The sequence below is a fragment of the Camponotus vicinus genome, unplaced genomic scaffold (assembly GCF_025532165.1).
Source record: "Camponotus vicinus isolate PSW18456_S1 unplaced genomic scaffold, iyCamVici1.0 SCAF_6, whole genome shotgun sequence".
Taxonomy (NCBI): Eukaryota; Metazoa; Arthropoda; class Insecta; order Hymenoptera; family Formicidae; genus Camponotus; species Camponotus vicinus.
In genome coordinates this window covers 13,298,473-13,314,227 of record NW_028141978.1, presented here as the reverse complement: position 1 = coordinate 13,314,227, position 15,755 = coordinate 13,298,473, and the positions used below count along the sequence as shown (strand labels likewise).

General features: G+C 35.7%; 3 protein-coding genes and 1 pseudogene across 4 annotated transcripts; 1 reads left to right on the top strand and 3 right to left on the bottom strand.

Moving 5' to 3' along the window:
* Positions 1–1,389: 1,389 nt before the first annotated feature.
* LOC145973236 (uncharacterized) lies at positions 1,390–3,311 on the bottom strand. Its single transcript, XM_083102478.1, has 2 exons — positions 2,574–3,311; positions 1,390–2,409 (listed from the first exon to the last, which is right to left on the bottom strand). The coding sequence occupies exons 1-2, from the start codon at positions 3,309–3,311 to the stop codon at positions 1,390–1,392; spliced, it is 1,758 nt and encodes a 585-aa protein (XP_082958604.1).
* On the bottom strand, positions 2,099–5,087 carry LOC145973235 (uncharacterized; the record flags this gene model as incomplete). Its single annotated transcript, XM_083102477.1, has 2 exons — positions 2,099–2,409; positions 4,222–5,087. A coding segment is annotated over one exon (852 nt), but the record flags the coding sequence as incomplete, so codon positions are not given.
* Positions 5,040–10,327, top strand: LOC145972956 (uncharacterized; annotated as a pseudogene). The gene is made up of 7 exons (XR_014439322.1): positions 5,040–5,425; positions 5,653–5,797; positions 5,961–7,903; positions 8,008–8,163; positions 8,241–8,414; positions 8,944–9,152; positions 9,360–10,327. The product of XR_014439322.1 is annotated as an uncharacterized LOC145972956 (transcript).
* A 3,493-nt stretch (positions 10,328–13,820) lies between these two features.
* Positions 13,821–14,778, bottom strand: LOC145973234 (uncharacterized). The gene is made up of 2 exons (XM_083102476.1): positions 14,658–14,778; positions 13,821–14,392 (listed from the first exon to the last, which is right to left on the bottom strand). The coding sequence occupies exons 1-2, from the start codon at positions 14,776–14,778 to the stop codon at positions 13,821–13,823; spliced, it is 693 nt and encodes a 230-aa protein (XP_082958602.1).
* Positions 14,779–15,755: the final 977 nt, after the last annotated feature.

The following is a 15,755-nucleotide window of genomic DNA, read 5'->3' as shown; positions in this document are numbered from 1 at the left end:
TCTGATCCGGTTTATTTATTGTTATGTACTTGGCATCACGATACTATCGCGTCGCTTGATTAGTTTCTATGATCTTTACATATATCTTTATTATATAACATTTAAAAAGAAATTAATGGACGTTTTTCATAGACATGTTTTCTTATCCTGTTTAAACATCTTTTTATAATTTCAAAGTTTATTTATTAAATGTAAAGCGTTCTGCACTTGTAGCAAAATGCGTTTTAATATTATACATTGCACCATAATATTAATATAATAGTATTTATATTACAATGTTTCAAAGTTAAATCTATGTAACGTTTTTGCAACCTCTCGGTGTTGTATGGGATTATACTTAAGATAAGATTATTTTTGATAATTTTATTTTATTTTACACAAACTATCAAAATTGATAGCTGATTTGACAACCACAAACATAAGTGAAGCAAGTCGCAACGCACATATCAGTATCAAAAAAAAGAAGCAACGATACGCTTCGAGACTTTTGACATAATATACCTTTTTTTAGAAAGGATTAAAGAAATAGTTGTAATTACTATAAATACAGTTATTTTCAGTGTCAACTATAAATTAAAGTTATTATTACTAGGTATAAGGTTATTATTCTATTCTGAATCACAATTATGGCATACATAATAAGAATCGCCTTTGGTACAGTTATTATGGGACCAGCCCCCTTACAACATGTTACTTTCGTCCACAGTGTTACTTTTGTCTTCAGACACTTTTTTTTAGAATAAATATAATCTAAATATGATTCAAGTCTTATCCAAATCAAACATAAAACATAAAAATTTATGAACACATTGTAAAAGAATGCACCGGCAAATAATTAAGGATTGAACGAACTTACCTAAGTGATGTTCAATCATGATTGTATGAGCCGCCTCTTCCGAAGAGATCATATTTGTAGTACCTCCCACTTACCACAGTGTCGCCACAAGCTTCAAAGCTAGGGAAAAAATTTCCCCCGCGGCGCGGTCCACGCGCCCTGCGTATATCTATCTATGTTCATTCTTCAAAGCTCTGCCGTAACTTCTATTCGGGTATCTCCCTCGAGATAAATGGGAGGGAGGGACTGATCTCTTCGGAAGAGGCGGCTCATACAATCATGATTGAACATCACTTAGGTAAGTTCGTTCAATCCTTAATTGTATTTCGCGCCTCTTCCTCAAGATCATATTTGTAGTGTTTAAAGTCGGTTACGGCAGTAGTATTTCGATAGAAAAAACATTATTATAAATAATGCCGTCCAGGATGGAGAAAGAAAGAAATAAACAAAAAAATTATAGTTTTACATTATTAAACTGTTTTTTTTTTTTTTTTCAATCTTAATGACAAAGTTGTAGCTGTATTAGTCTCTCTAATTTCCAGCAACCTTACAAGCTATATTACAGCCTCGGTTTCTAAAACTGCTTCCGCAAATTGCGTGTTCTCCGCAATGACGCAACGATTATAAAAACGCGCGAACGTTTCAGAGTCTTTTGACCAGCCCGCGGTTTTTCGTATTTGATCGATATTTACTCCGTGACGTTTTGCTGCAGACGTCGATGCATGGCGTGTGCTGTACGCCGAGAAAATATTAATATCTATACCGCTTTTGCACATGACCTTTTTTATCCACCGACTAATCGTCTGCGCGCCTACTGCTTTATGCGGTTTTTTGAATGATATAAATAATTTGTTTAACAATCCGCGTATATTTTTGGTTTTTTCTAAATATATTAACAATACTGTAGCAGCGCAGATAGCTTTATCCTGCGTAAAAAAAGGTAACCTCAACACCGGCTGGTTTTTATTTTGGCCGGATGTCTTTATTCTGTCCGGAATTTTTATCTCCAACGTGTTTTCGTTTGCTCGATAAATATTCCTTATATCGATCACCGCTAGGGTCTGCATACGATGCCCTGTGACTAGGGCGAGCAAGGTCACTAATTTTAATGTTAAAGATTCCAAACTTAATTCTCTATTTGGGTACCAACTCGATAGATGTCTTAAAACGATTTTAGGATCCCACGTCGAATCATATCTGGGAGCAGCCGGTCTTAATTTTGCTACACCTCTAAAAAAACGCTGAACTTTTTCGTATTTTCCCAGTTCTGGTCCCACGATTAACGAAATTGCTGATCTATAACAGTTTAGTGAGCTGAGTGATGCTTTCTTTTTGAACTCTTCCGTAAGAAAAGATAATATGTTATTCGTGGAACCAGAAAATGGATCGATTTTTTCTATTTTACAAAAATTCCACCACTTCTTGAGACCGGAATCATACTGTCGGAGCGATGATTCTGATAACGACGCTATTAATATATCAACCGATTCCAGTGGAACTTCCTTTCGGATGAAAGCTTCCCTGATAGCTTGCCGGCCACCAATGAAAGCCGATGTCACAAAGGGTGTGTTTCTCTGTAAGAAGATCGTATCAAATTTTCATTCGGCTGAAAAATAATGGGCTAAGCGTCAAGTAATGATGAAAATAAAGGGAACCATGGTTGTGCCTCCCAATATGGCACCACCACAATGCCATTTGATCCCTCATACTCAATTTTTCTTAAAACTTTTAATATTACCGAGAAAGGAGGAAAGGCATAAAAAAGAAATCGTTTCCATTCCAGCGTAAATGCGTCAATGGCGATAGAGCCAGGATCTTTCCGCCATGACACGTACCGACGACATTTAGCGTTCGCCCTTGAGGCGAACAGGTCAATTTCTGGTTGTCCAAAAACTTTAACTATCTTTTGGAAGGCGCTATCATTCAATTCAAACTCTGTTTCCGGTTGTAGTCTCCGTGACTCATAATCTGCTTCAACGTTTTCTTTGGAAGGGATATAGGATGCCGAAATCCAAATTTCCCTTCGCTCGCACCATTGCCAAATTTCCCTGGCAAGGGAACTAAGACCTTCGTAACGACTGTCTCTCATGCGGTTAATGTATGCAATTGCTGATGTATTATCTAAGCGTAACATGATATTACAACGTCGCCTGTTACTTGCGAAGCACTTCAAACCAAAGAACGCTGCCATAAGTTCTAATAGATTGATGTGTAAACCTAAATCTTCAGCCTTCCAATACCCATGACTACGCTGATTTTCGCAAAAAACGCCCCATCCCGTAAGAGATGCATCAGAAAATATTTCTAAATTATAAACGGGTTCGGTCATTGGTGCGCACGCAAGTAGAATGTTCTTTTTCCACCATGCAAAATCTTCCTCTAGCTCTGTCGAAAGGCTTACTATTGCATCAAAATTATTCTGATTTTCTTCCAACGCGCGAAGTCTCTCCTTTTCGAAGCGTCTCACATAAATCATCCCGTACTTTAAAGCCGGACACCGAGAGACTAACGTGCCTACGAACGCTGCTAATTCTCTTATCGTGCAATACGATGTTTTACTAAATTTATTCAATAAATCCACCGTTCTGTATTTTTTCCTCCGGTAACTCTATAGACATCTTTTCTGAATCAAATATCAAGCCTAAATATTTGCATCGCTGAGTAGGAACCGTAAGACTTTTCTTTTTATTAATTATGAAACCTAGCTCCTGTAACAGTGTAGCTGTTTTCTGGATATTATCAATACATTTTTCGTACGATCTTCCTATAACTAAAATATCATCTAAGTAGAACACCGAAATAAGCCCGCGTTTTCTTAAGTATGCTGCTACCGGTTTCAACAGTTTTGTAAAAACATACGGTGCCACGTTCAGACCGAAAGGCAAGCAAGTAAACTCAAACAATTTTCCTCTGTATAAAAAACGCAAAAATTTTCTATCCTTCTTTTTTATTGGTACGAGATAGTATGCGTCTTTTAAATCTAGTGTTGCCATATAGTCATGGGGGCTGATTAATCTTTTTGCTACTTTCCAATCTTCAATTTTGAAGTGCTCCGCTGCAACAAACTCATTTAGTTTTTTAAGATTCAATATTAATCTATGTGTTCCATCCTGCTTAGGAACCAAAAATATGTTTGACAAAAATTGACCTTGTGACGGAAAACAATCACTTACAATCACTCCTTTATCAATTAGCTTATTAATTTGTTTATCGAGTAATAATTTTTCTTTGTCAGACCACGTGCGTTCAACCGGATAGCTCTTCTGAGTCGGCGGGGACATAAATGGAATTTCATAACCCTGAATCCATTGTCGGACCACAGAATCCTTGGTCACTTTTGACCATACGTTACTAAAAAATTTTAGTCTACCCGCTGGTCTACCTACGCTTGCTGATGCTCTTAATGCCGTCTCCTGTACCGATCTCTGGTCGACTCCCTGCGATGTGACGTCTTCCTCACATCCGAGCTGCTGAACGTTCTGCGATGGCTGCTGGGGGATGTTTTGCGTTGCCCGCCGGACGCCGCCGTTCGACTCTTGTATAACTGTTGACGCGGCGGGCCTTTCACGTTTTTTGTGTTCCTCTGTGTGATGCTCTGCTGCGAAGATCTTTGCGGAGGTTTTAAGGTCTTTGTTGTTTTTTCGAGGTTCTTTGCTACTTTTATTTTCTCCTCCAAGTCACCTCCGAATAGCCACTCGTCAACCGACGTGTTTGACAGCGTTGTTTTCATAGAAACGTTTAGATTGGCCATGATAATGTTCTTTCTAGCCAGGGACTCGTCCCTATGAATTGAAGCGAGAAGCCTACCACCATCGCTTAGCTTCTCGAGTAGTTCGAGCTTTCCAGGAATATCCGTTTTGAGCGTGATTGAAATTGCTTTTCCTACGGCGCCCAAACATGCCGCAACACGCTCTTGTTTCTCAACAATACGTCTGTCTCTTTTTATTGTCGATTCTTGTACCGCTGCAGTGATTTCAGCGTTTAGCTTGGGAACCGCTATAAAATCGCAATTTTCCGGAATCGGATACTTTTCCAAAAGTGATTTGACTTCCTCCGGCGGGAGCCCTTTCTTTACAATTTCCGACCAGCGAAGAGCTACATCCTTATGAACCGCCGCTGCTGTCTTTTTGTCTGATTCTAGACGGGCCCCTATCACATCTACTATTTCCTGTTGAAGTTCGATCTCGTGCTCTGGTATCTCTTGCGGGGCGTCGTTTGGAGGATCTGCCGATAATGCTTCCGGCGTCGTTCTCTCTCTCTAACATACGTCTAAAATGCGGCTGAGCCAGCTGTAATAAGAGTGTTTATGTACATTTAACGAAATCCCGAAATCGCGGTCGTATCAAAGATAAATTTTTTTTGCAAGATGCCGAATTCGTGCGTAGTTATAAATTGTCGGAAAACAAGACAAAATGTCAAGTGTTCGCTCTTCAGAGTTCCTCAGTCCGAAGTTTTGCGCGAGATGTGGGAGGCCGCAATTCCCGGTATCGCGAGGTTACAACCGAACCAGCACGTATGTGAGAAACATTTCGAAGAAGAATGTATCGAAGTCTGGTGAAACGAGATTCTGATGGAAAAATCCTTATCAATGTAAGTATTTGCATCCTCGTACAGTAAGCTTTGTTTTTCGCGAAAGAAATTTTTAAACGATTTTTATGGAAATGTGCTTCGAATGTTTTAAAACATTGAAAAACAACATTTAGAAAAAATTTCCAGAATCCTAGAGTATCCCCCTATTCTAAATTTAACCGTAAGAACTCTTATATACGCCAATATGGGCTTTTCGTGAATATTCTAATTTTTTAATTTTACTATAGATTCCATATAAACGTCCTCGACTGACGGAGACTGCCATCCCATCAATTTTCAATGAGGATCCTGTGGAACTAGTTATTGGTAGCGATAGTCAACAACAGGTCACCGTAGTTTCATGTAACGAAGGAACTTTTACTCCAGAAATCGGTAAGTACAAATATTTGCAAACGTATTCAAAGACTATTTTATTTAAAATCTTTATTTTCTTCAAAATGAAAAAAAATATTAATACTACAAATAAAATAAAAGACCTGTTCTATGGTCATAACTACGTATAGAAGGACTGAAAACGTACCATTTCAAATTTCAGTTGTGAACGAGGAAGAGATTCGACCTGACACTCCGCAGGAAGTTCATACGATGACCGTTTCAAAGCCGTGCGCTGAAGATGTACAATTTACCATATCCGTTGTGAACGAGGAAGAGATTCGACCTGACACTCCGCAGGAAGTTCATACGATGACCGTTTCAAAGTCGTGCGCTGAAGATGTACAATTTACCATATCCGTTGTGAACGAGGAAGAGATTCGACCTGACACTCCGCAGGAAGTTCATACGATGACCGTTTCAAAGTCGTGCGCTGAAGATGTACAATTTACCATATCCGTTGTGAACGAGGAAGAGATTCGACCTGACACTCCGCAGGAAGTTCATACGATGACCGTTTCAAAGCCGTGCGCTGAAGATGTACAATTTACCATATCTGTTGTGAACGAGGAAGAGATTCGACCTGACACTCCGCAGGAAGTTCATACGATGACCGTTTCAAAGCCGTGCGCTGAAGATGTACAATTTACCATATCCGTTGTGAACGAGGTGCAGCTCAAAATTGAGACAGTACATGAGACGAGTATAGTGACTGTTCCAAAGCCGTGGATTATCGTTTAGTCAAAACTAAAAGAAAAAAAATGGTTTTTGTCCGAAATAGTAGCTAACAATTCCAATAACGATGCGCCTGTCATTAGAAAAAGTATTGCTATCAATAACAAGGGATTTGTCCAATACTACGTGCATGGAAAACTCGTCAAAGATCACATTGAACAACTTCCGTCGCTAGTCAATGATCCGCAAACGCTGGTGACTATTGCTACGCAATTCAAATCTTCGCGCATATGCGGTGGGCTGGGAGATGTCGCCATTCATCTCGATGTGAACACCGTATGCAAGGATAACATGGATGTTTACCGTTCGACCAACTGCTCCTTAATTGAGAAAAAAATAAGATGCAGTTCTTGTGTGCGAGTGAGAAAGACGTTGATCCAAAAAAAACGTCGAGATAAAAAACGAGAAAAATTGAAACGTTTCACTGCTCTATCTAATCCCGTTGATCAACGGAAGTTCTTGCGTAAGAAAATAAACACTCAGAGATGTTTAAAAAATCGTAAAAAACGAAGAATCCAACTACTGTTGGAATGCTTACAAGAAAAACAGTCTGAATTCGCGGCGATGAAAGAAGAATCGTTTAATGAAAGGTGTGCGAATATTCCGGATATTCCGGATATTCAAAAAACGGCATTGCGAGAGATATTCGAAACCTCGAAGAAGACAGATGCTCGAGGTCGACGCTATTCAAAGGAGTGGGCTATATATTGTATGCTCATGAATATTCGTTCTCCAGCGATGTATGAATTTCTGCGAAAGAATCGCATCATTCCTCTGCCGTGCACAAGAACAATTCGAAATTATTTATCGATAATTGATTCGAAATGCGGCTTCGACAAAAAATTTTTCGAGTTGCTTAAATTAAAATTTCAGTCGAAGGAGCCGTTGCAGCGTCACGGTATACTCGTTCTTGATGAAATAAATTTACGAAGATCCGTCACCGTTTCATCGAAAGATCTGACGTACACCGGTTTGACAGACTTCGATGAAGATAATCCATCGACTAATGTAAAGGATGAAGCAACACACGGCCTCGTGCTACTATTCCAACCTCTCGCAGATAAATTCACCCAGCCAATCGGAGTTTTCGCGTCAAAAAGCTCCGTAAAAGGCGAAGAGCTGGCGAAGTTGGTAGTAACGGCTATAACGCTTTTACAGACAGCCGGTGCTAGAATCCACGGTGTTCTAGGAGACGGTGCGCGGACGAATACGAAAATGGGCGAAATGCTCGGTATAAACCCACGCCTCAAAGATACGAAGACATGGTTTACTCATCCCTCGGATGATGCGAGGCGCGTATTTTTTTTCTCTGATGTTCCTCATCTCTTTAAAAATATTCGAAACCGTCTCTACAACAAAAAGAAGCTGCGGGTAAAATTTACACAATCAAAAAGCCCATTTGGGTGCCATTCTTTGGCACAATAATTCTGTTGTTAAACCGTGTTAAGCATATCTGCTTTCTTTTTTTAATAAAGGTGTCTACAAACGAGTGTGTCGAGTGGAAATATTTCGAGAATCTGTTGTCCACAGATACGAAGCATGCAGGGAATGCGAGGGTGTGTCCGAAATTGTCAAAAAGACACGTCGAACTCGACAACACCAGCAAGATGCGAGTCCGCCTTGTAACGCAGGTAAATATGTAGTTTTCAATTTATTTCTTTTTTATGAACACTGTAAAAAAAACTTTAACTTCGATATGTTTCCACAGATATTCAGTAATTCAGTTGCTGATGGTCTGCGATTTTATTTGGAGCAGAAGAGTGACGGTTTCGAAGGTTGCGAAGCCACTGTAAAATTTTGTAAGCGTCTCAACGATCTTTTCGATGCTCTGAATCGTAAAATGCCAAATGAAGGACTTACTCCAGACAACAAAGATTTCAAGGTATGCAATGTTTTATTCATATTTACTGGTGCAATTTCTAGTACACATTTCTGTATTTTCAAACCCGAGTGTATATTATAATTTTTAACTGATTTCAAAAACGAGGAGATTCTCAATTCGATCCGATTATATATATATTTTTTTACGTATGCAGATTGATTACTTCGGAATGGCTACACCAATTAAAATTTTTTTTCCATTGTATTAAGAATGATGCCACAAAGGCCTCATAAATTTTTTTTCGAAATTGGTGCGGTAGTTTCTTTAATGATGTTAAAAAAGCAGTAAGGCATGCTTTGCCTGCGATATTCGAAATTTATGATTATACACCAATTACTCCGGAATCGCTGCAACGATTCGAATGATTTTTTATTTTTTCGTTGTATTCCGAATGATTCCACAGTAACTTTATATACATGTTTTCGAAATCGGTACGTTGTTGTTTTTTTTTGCACTCTTGAAAAAACGGTACGACGTGTTTACAGACATCCTCAAACATTTTCTCAATTTTTTGAATTGTATATTACAGATTATACAGTCCTCTCTCGAATGGTTAAATGTGTGATTGGCAACGCGCGACGATAAAAGGGGAAATCGCGAAGGAGGAATTTCTCACCGAGGAAACCGCCAATGGACTGCGATTATCCTTCCAATCTACGATGGACCTGTGTCGCTATCTTGTCGATGAACAAATTTCAGTACTTACTGACTGGCAAGGTTAATCAGGACAATTTAGAGGTACTTGATTATTATTATTCCCTTAATCGTTTATCACTTAGACCCAGTTGTTCCATATCTCTGTAAATTTACCTGATGAGTAAAAGCATTTTATAAGTATGCGTTTATCCATTAGATAAATTTATCGAGAGGTGGAATAACCGACCGCCAGTCCCTTCGTTATTTCTTCTTATTTTTCATGATCGTACCAATATTATATTGTTACAGAAATTCTTTGGCACAATCCGTCAGGCCGCGGGCTGCAACGACCACCCTACGTGTTCGACATTTCTACAATTGTATAAATTGCTCTCGGTTTACAGCGTCATAAAACCTCCGTTATATGGTAATTGCACAGTTGCAGAACGCAAACCCCCCGACGTTCTAGTTTCAATTAGTGACCTCTCAAAAATTTATGGTGCGCGTAAATCGAGAACGTTAGAAATTGTGAAAACGTTGCAGCAAAAATTGGACGATTTGATAGAATATGAAGACTGGGAGATGGATGAGTGTGAAGATCACGGATATTCCATACCTGATACCCTCGATTGCATTATTTATTACGTAACAGGTTTGCACAGTCTATGCCATTATCGGTTTCCTGATTAAAGTATGATTTGTTGAACGAGTAGACTATCATAGTGAATGGTACGAAGCAAATGTCGAATTAACATGAAACTTTTATTGAACCGACATTTCTGAATGTGACATGTGTGTGTACAAAAAGTCTGTGCCATAACTCATAGCTAAGCAGTACTATACTCCTATACTCATTTCATACTAGCCTTTTTCGATTTATGCTTTAAAACTCATTTAATCCATTGTGCGTTTAGATACTCTATGACAAGCTTCCACTGTTTCGAAAGCTACTTGTTTTCTAAATAATACAACCGATCGAGATGAAATTGAATCAGCCACTGCAAAATTATGGCAAAAATGGACTAATTCAATTTCATCTCGATCGGTTTTACCGTTCGAAAACAAAGTTGCTTTCAAAATTTGCTATCTCTTTCGCTCTCACGCGAAATGCTACAGTACGAAATGCTAATAGATAACTTTAATAACTGTTTCCTTAATAGCCATTTTCTTACTAACTGTTACAGGCTATTTAAGTAAGCAAATTTTACGACGTTACGGCAAATGCGATAAGTGCCGAAACGCTATAACTAATTCAAATAAGTTACCTTCAGCATCGAAATTAGTGAATGAGAAGAACCGAGGAAAATTAATTCATGCAAATAGTTATTTTTTTAAACTCATTCAATTTGTTGAATCAAGTTTCGTCAAGCATGCGACGAAGAAATATGTTTTTACTTTAACTGTAGATGAGGTTCTCGGCAATTATAAATTCACGTTTCCGTGTATCGAGCATGCATCCGAAATACTGTCATATTCTATTTTTTATTATATCCGACTTAGAATGCGTCATTTCGCATATCAACAAAATCAACAAAAACAAAAGAATTTTGTAATAAAAAATAAATTGTCTAAATTGACAAAACAATAATAAAGAAACCGTGCAGTACAGTGACTTTTATTATTTTCCTTGTTCGAAAAAGTAGCCCATAACTTTTTATTTCAGATATACAATCGAATTATTTGCATACGAATTATGGTTACTCATAATGCGCATAAGAAATGATAAGTATCGCGATAAAATAAAATGAAAAAAAAATTAATAAATAAGGAAAGCCGTGAGATTTAAACTTGTAAAGTTGAGACAATATGGTAAGTATCGCAATAAAAGAAATTAAAAAAAAGAGCGGTGGGCTTTGAACCCGCGTTACACACTAATAATAATGTGTAAGGCGGATTCGAACCTGACCGCTCTTTTTTTATTAATTTCTTTTATTGCGTTTAACTTTTCGGTTTTGGTTTTATTTTTATTATTAAAACTTTTTTCTATATTACTTTATCTTCTATTCTTACGTAGTATGTGCTTATGTTCATACTATGTGAAAAAAAAAATTTTTTTTAAATGTTTATAAACTAACTAAACGCAATTTAAAAAAATATATTATCTTCTATATTATACATATTATCTATATATTATTATATATTATCAATATATATTCTATATATATTATTAATATTAATATAAAAAAAATTTTTTAAACGATTACTGCCGTCTATCTCTGTCTCTCTCGCTCGCATTGCGACTTCTAGATCGCAGCGAACCTAGCAGGCAAGCCGTGAACGAAAAACGGACACACTAAGTGAGACCTCCCCCACCACCGGAGTTTCCAGACCTGTATGTAAGACCGTGGTTATTATCAAGTCAACCGAGTTTGTCCTCGGTTGAGTCTATGTTTACTTCCTACCAACCGAAGATATATATTTATACATTAACATATTTATACATTACATCATCGAATCTTTAGCCAACTTGAAAGATACATAATGGTATAGTTAAACAGTTAATTAACACTACAATTGCCAACAATATATTGTAACACGTGTCTTTAAGCGTATTTGATCTATCGTATTTTGAGCCATCATATTGATTTTTTCTGAAGATAGTTCATATTATCATCTGAAAGCAGACTTCTAGATGGCGTTACTAACGCTGGTACAAATTTTAACAAAGGAGTTTACAGACCCTGGATTTAACACATTGGCACATGACAGTACAATAATTTGAAGAATTATTTAAAATAATGTAAAATGTGCTGCTAGATATCTGCGAGATATAATTTAACGTTATCTACTCTACGTTATTCTAACGTTATCTAACGAAGACAGATATTTTTATAATTTAATGTGTCATCGTATAACACTTTGTAACGCATATTATTAAAGTTGAACTGAAGGGGGATCAAAAGATCATCCAAAACGTTCGCTTTTGTTAGTGTAATTATATTTAATTTGAAATATACGAATAATCAAAAGGAAAGAAATGTTGTTTCTTTTTTTGCGCTCCTACTACTGCGTTGCGTTTCTAATTTGCCAATTTTGATTTAATTTGTAATTATTATTATTGGAAATAATTTTCAAATTTATTCAATTTTATTTAATTTTATTTAATTTTTTTATCGATATTTATAATGTATTTTTTAGTGGAACAATGGAAATTATTTTGTACACTATGTGATAAGTATTATCCTATTTTCAAAATATGGGGATTATTCGAATTTGGTGTGTCTATCTGTCATCCAGATGACCTGGAGGTAATAAAGAAATTTTTGGAAAGATTTATTTCTCTACAGACATTACAATTTAGCTAGATCTAGAAATCTTGTATTTCACAAAAAGATTTTTGCTGATAAAAATATTTCTTAAAATATTAAAAAGAATCGATACAGAACTTCATACAGATTGAATTAAAATATGAGATACAATTATTAAATTATTTGTGCATCTGATTGTGAGATTGAATGCTATAATAAATAAATGTTTCTGGTGATTATAGAAGATATTAAGCAGCACTAAGCACATCGAGAAAAGTCGTTTATATAATATGACACATCCCTGGTTCGGCACAGGTCTCCTCACCAGTACAGGTAACATAATATGTAAAAACGTACAAACATTATTACAGTTTGTTATCGTGTATTGTGGGAGTATTCTAGTCTAGCGGAAAAAATGATTTTTTTTTGCATATTTTGCAAATATTTGATATGGAAAATATGTCTGTAAGAAGATTTAGCTCGATTCACAAAATTGACACAGTTATAGCACCCGGTAGGGAGACCTGTATGAAGTTATCCCCGCATTTTTTGAATTTTATATTTTTATTAATTGTGCTGCATTGTGCTACGTTTGTGCTGATTTGTGCCGCAAACCGTAGCTTAATAATTTAAACCATTTTTTAGAAAATTAAAAAAAACGAAATTTGCGGCAGCCCCGCACTTTTCGAATTTTAAATTTTTATTGATTGTGCTGTATTGTGCTACGTTTGTGCTAATGTGCCGCAAACCGCAACTCAATAACTTGAATCATATTCGAGAAAATTAAAAAAAAAAATTACTAGTCCCGCACTTTGTCCCATTCGAGTTCAATTTTTTTTAATAAATTGGCATTAGTTTGTGTCGTATTGTGTTGTTAAGCAAACTTTGTTCTCTTATTCCATTTAGCTAAAAAAAATTCGTAAAGTTAAAAACAATAATAATACATAAATCATTTTTTATAGCATTAATTGAATTTCTATCAATTGTGTTATATTGTCCTCATAATTAGAAAGGATAAACAGATAAAAAAATATAGGTAATTATAAAGTTTGATTAAATATTTAATAAAAAGAAGTGGGGGTGAAAAAAAATTTAACATTATTTATTTTTTTTCTCTTGTGCTAGATTGTGCTAAACGAGTACAACAACTTTCCCTAATGACAAAATGCCGTCAGATCAGTTTTTGTTGTGGAATAGAAATTAGAAACGAATTTTTAGGAATACAAAATTTTACATGCATGTATTTTTCAAACTTTAACAGATAATCTGATTCTGCAAGTTGTGCTATATTGTGCTACCAAAGACGAAGAAATATAAAAATTTTTGCCGAAAATCGATGTTTTAAGTTTGAAAGTCCGCCATTTTGTTAAAAATAAAAAAAATTAAAATCCCACCCGATAGAGACTACAATTTTTAATATACTTTAAGACTCTTTTGGAATTTTTTGTTTCAGATAAACCAGGTCGGAGATCGTATCGCATGCTACTATTGCTCGGGAGGATTATGTAAAATTCTTCCCCTCTCATTTTGATATTAAACTCGAGGCTGGAATCCAAGAATCGAATTCAGAAGAGTATCCCCGCCAGCTAACTAGTAATTTTGTATTGTTATTCCGTCCCTTGATTTTTAAGACACGGTCTATGATAAATTTTCCCTCTCGCAAGTCTTTAAAATCCGTTAATTCTTGCTCATCAAAAGTCCCGTCTATAATCCCCTCGCCCTGTAAATCACTTAGTATATAAACCGGTTTCCAGATAACGTGATGAATCGAAAATATTTCTTCACTCCTACCCTCGTATCCTTTCTCAAACGCTGCTTTTGCTCTGATGCGTACGAGTTCACCCGCTTTGTATTTAGACTTTTGTTGTTTGATACGCGCATTTTCCAACGTAACGGACGCGGATTTCATTTTAATGAAAGGGTTGCTAGAATGACGAGTATGATTGTAAGCGTAAACATTATCAATGACGAGTATGAATGTAAGCGTTAACAATATTGAACAATGAGTATTTTTATGCGTAAAATACCACATCCTCTTCTTAAGTGTTCTATTGAAACGCTCTACTATAGCTGCTTTAATATCAGGATTACGAGCTATATGAAAACAGATGTTTTTTTCTTTTAAGAATTTACAGCACTCGCGATAAATTCTTTACCTTTGTCATTTTGTAGGTATACAGGTAATCGTTTTTTGTTTCTCGAGAAAATGCTCTGAAAGCAAGGCTACCAGATTGCATACGCTCTACTATAGCTGCTTTAATGTCAGGATTACGAGCTATATGAAAACAGATGTTTTTTTCTTTTAAGAATTTACAGCACTCGTGATAAATTCTTTACCTTCGTCAGTTTGTAGGTATACAGGTAATCGTTTTTTGTTTCTCGAGAATATGCTCCGAAAGGAAGGCTACCAGATTGCATACGCTGCGTCCAGCGGCGCGGCGCCAGGGGCCGAGTGGTGGGGGTTTGTTTTGACGCACCATAGTAGCCCGTATCTACTATTAAATTTACTCACTATGATATTGTAACATATTTTATATAATCTTCTTCTATAATTCTATTTATAATGATACTTCGAATGTGTGATAATAAGGCAATTACAAAATCATTTATTGCTGACAATTGTTAAAATCTTTTTTAGATAAATGTATTCATCAGAAATGAATTTAGAGAATCCAGGTATCCATTTGAAAGTCTTGATGATATTGAACGCAAGCTAGCAATACGGTGGTCGGAGATCGACAGACAGATAAAATATTTTCAGCTCCTATTCAGCTATTGAAAAACTAGATTTATAAAACATCGAATTATTTAGAAATATCAAAAATATATCATGTTTGAAATATATTGAAATATATTTCCAAATTTATTAATTTACACACACATACACATATTCATATATATATACATACATGTATGTGTGTACATATATGATATTAACTTAATTTAAATATACAACTTTCTGTTAAATATTAAAATTTATAACATATATTAAAATATATCACATAATACTAGATATGTATTAAATTTGAAATATGTATAAGAAATAAAACTTATTATATATAATACGACTTATTAATATTTACTATTTCAATTTTTAATTTAAACTGAGAATGAGAAGTAGATAAATAATTATGCTTTTCGAATGGAGTTTGTATTCATGTATGTTTAAACGTAACATGAAAGAGTATTAACATGATAAAAAACTTAATTAAATGTGTTATTGATACTGCACCCATTGTGTATTTCGAAATACCAGCCAAAATACTGATTCCACACTAATAAATTCAAAAATGATTTGATTTGTTCTTTATGAACATTGATGATCGGCAGAAGTCGAGAGAGAAACTGTTTTATGATCTTTAAATTTATAAATTTTTTCGTCAGTCAAAATTGATCGCATCAGAATACATATAACAAATGTGTTTCTGAAATTTCTGAAATAAGAAATTTATCTTAA

Excerpts from the sequence above, each read along its gene's own strand:
- LOC145973234 (XM_083102476.1), bottom strand. The coding sequence starts at position 14,778 with ATGGTGCGTCAAAACAAACCCCCACCACTCGGCCCCTGGCGCCGCGCC. Across the intron at positions 14,393-14,657 it reads GAAACAAAAAACGATTACCT|CTCGTAATCCTGATATTAAA; the intron begins GTATACCTACAA and ends GTTTTCATATAG.
- LOC145973236 (XM_083102478.1), bottom strand. The coding sequence starts at position 3,311 with ATGATTTATGTGAGACGCTTCGAAAAGGAGAGACTTCGCGCGTTGGAA. Across the intron at positions 2,410-2,573 it reads ATGCCTTTCCTCCTTTCTCG|AGAAACACACCCTTTGTGAC; the intron begins GTAATATTAAAA and ends ATCTTCTTACAG.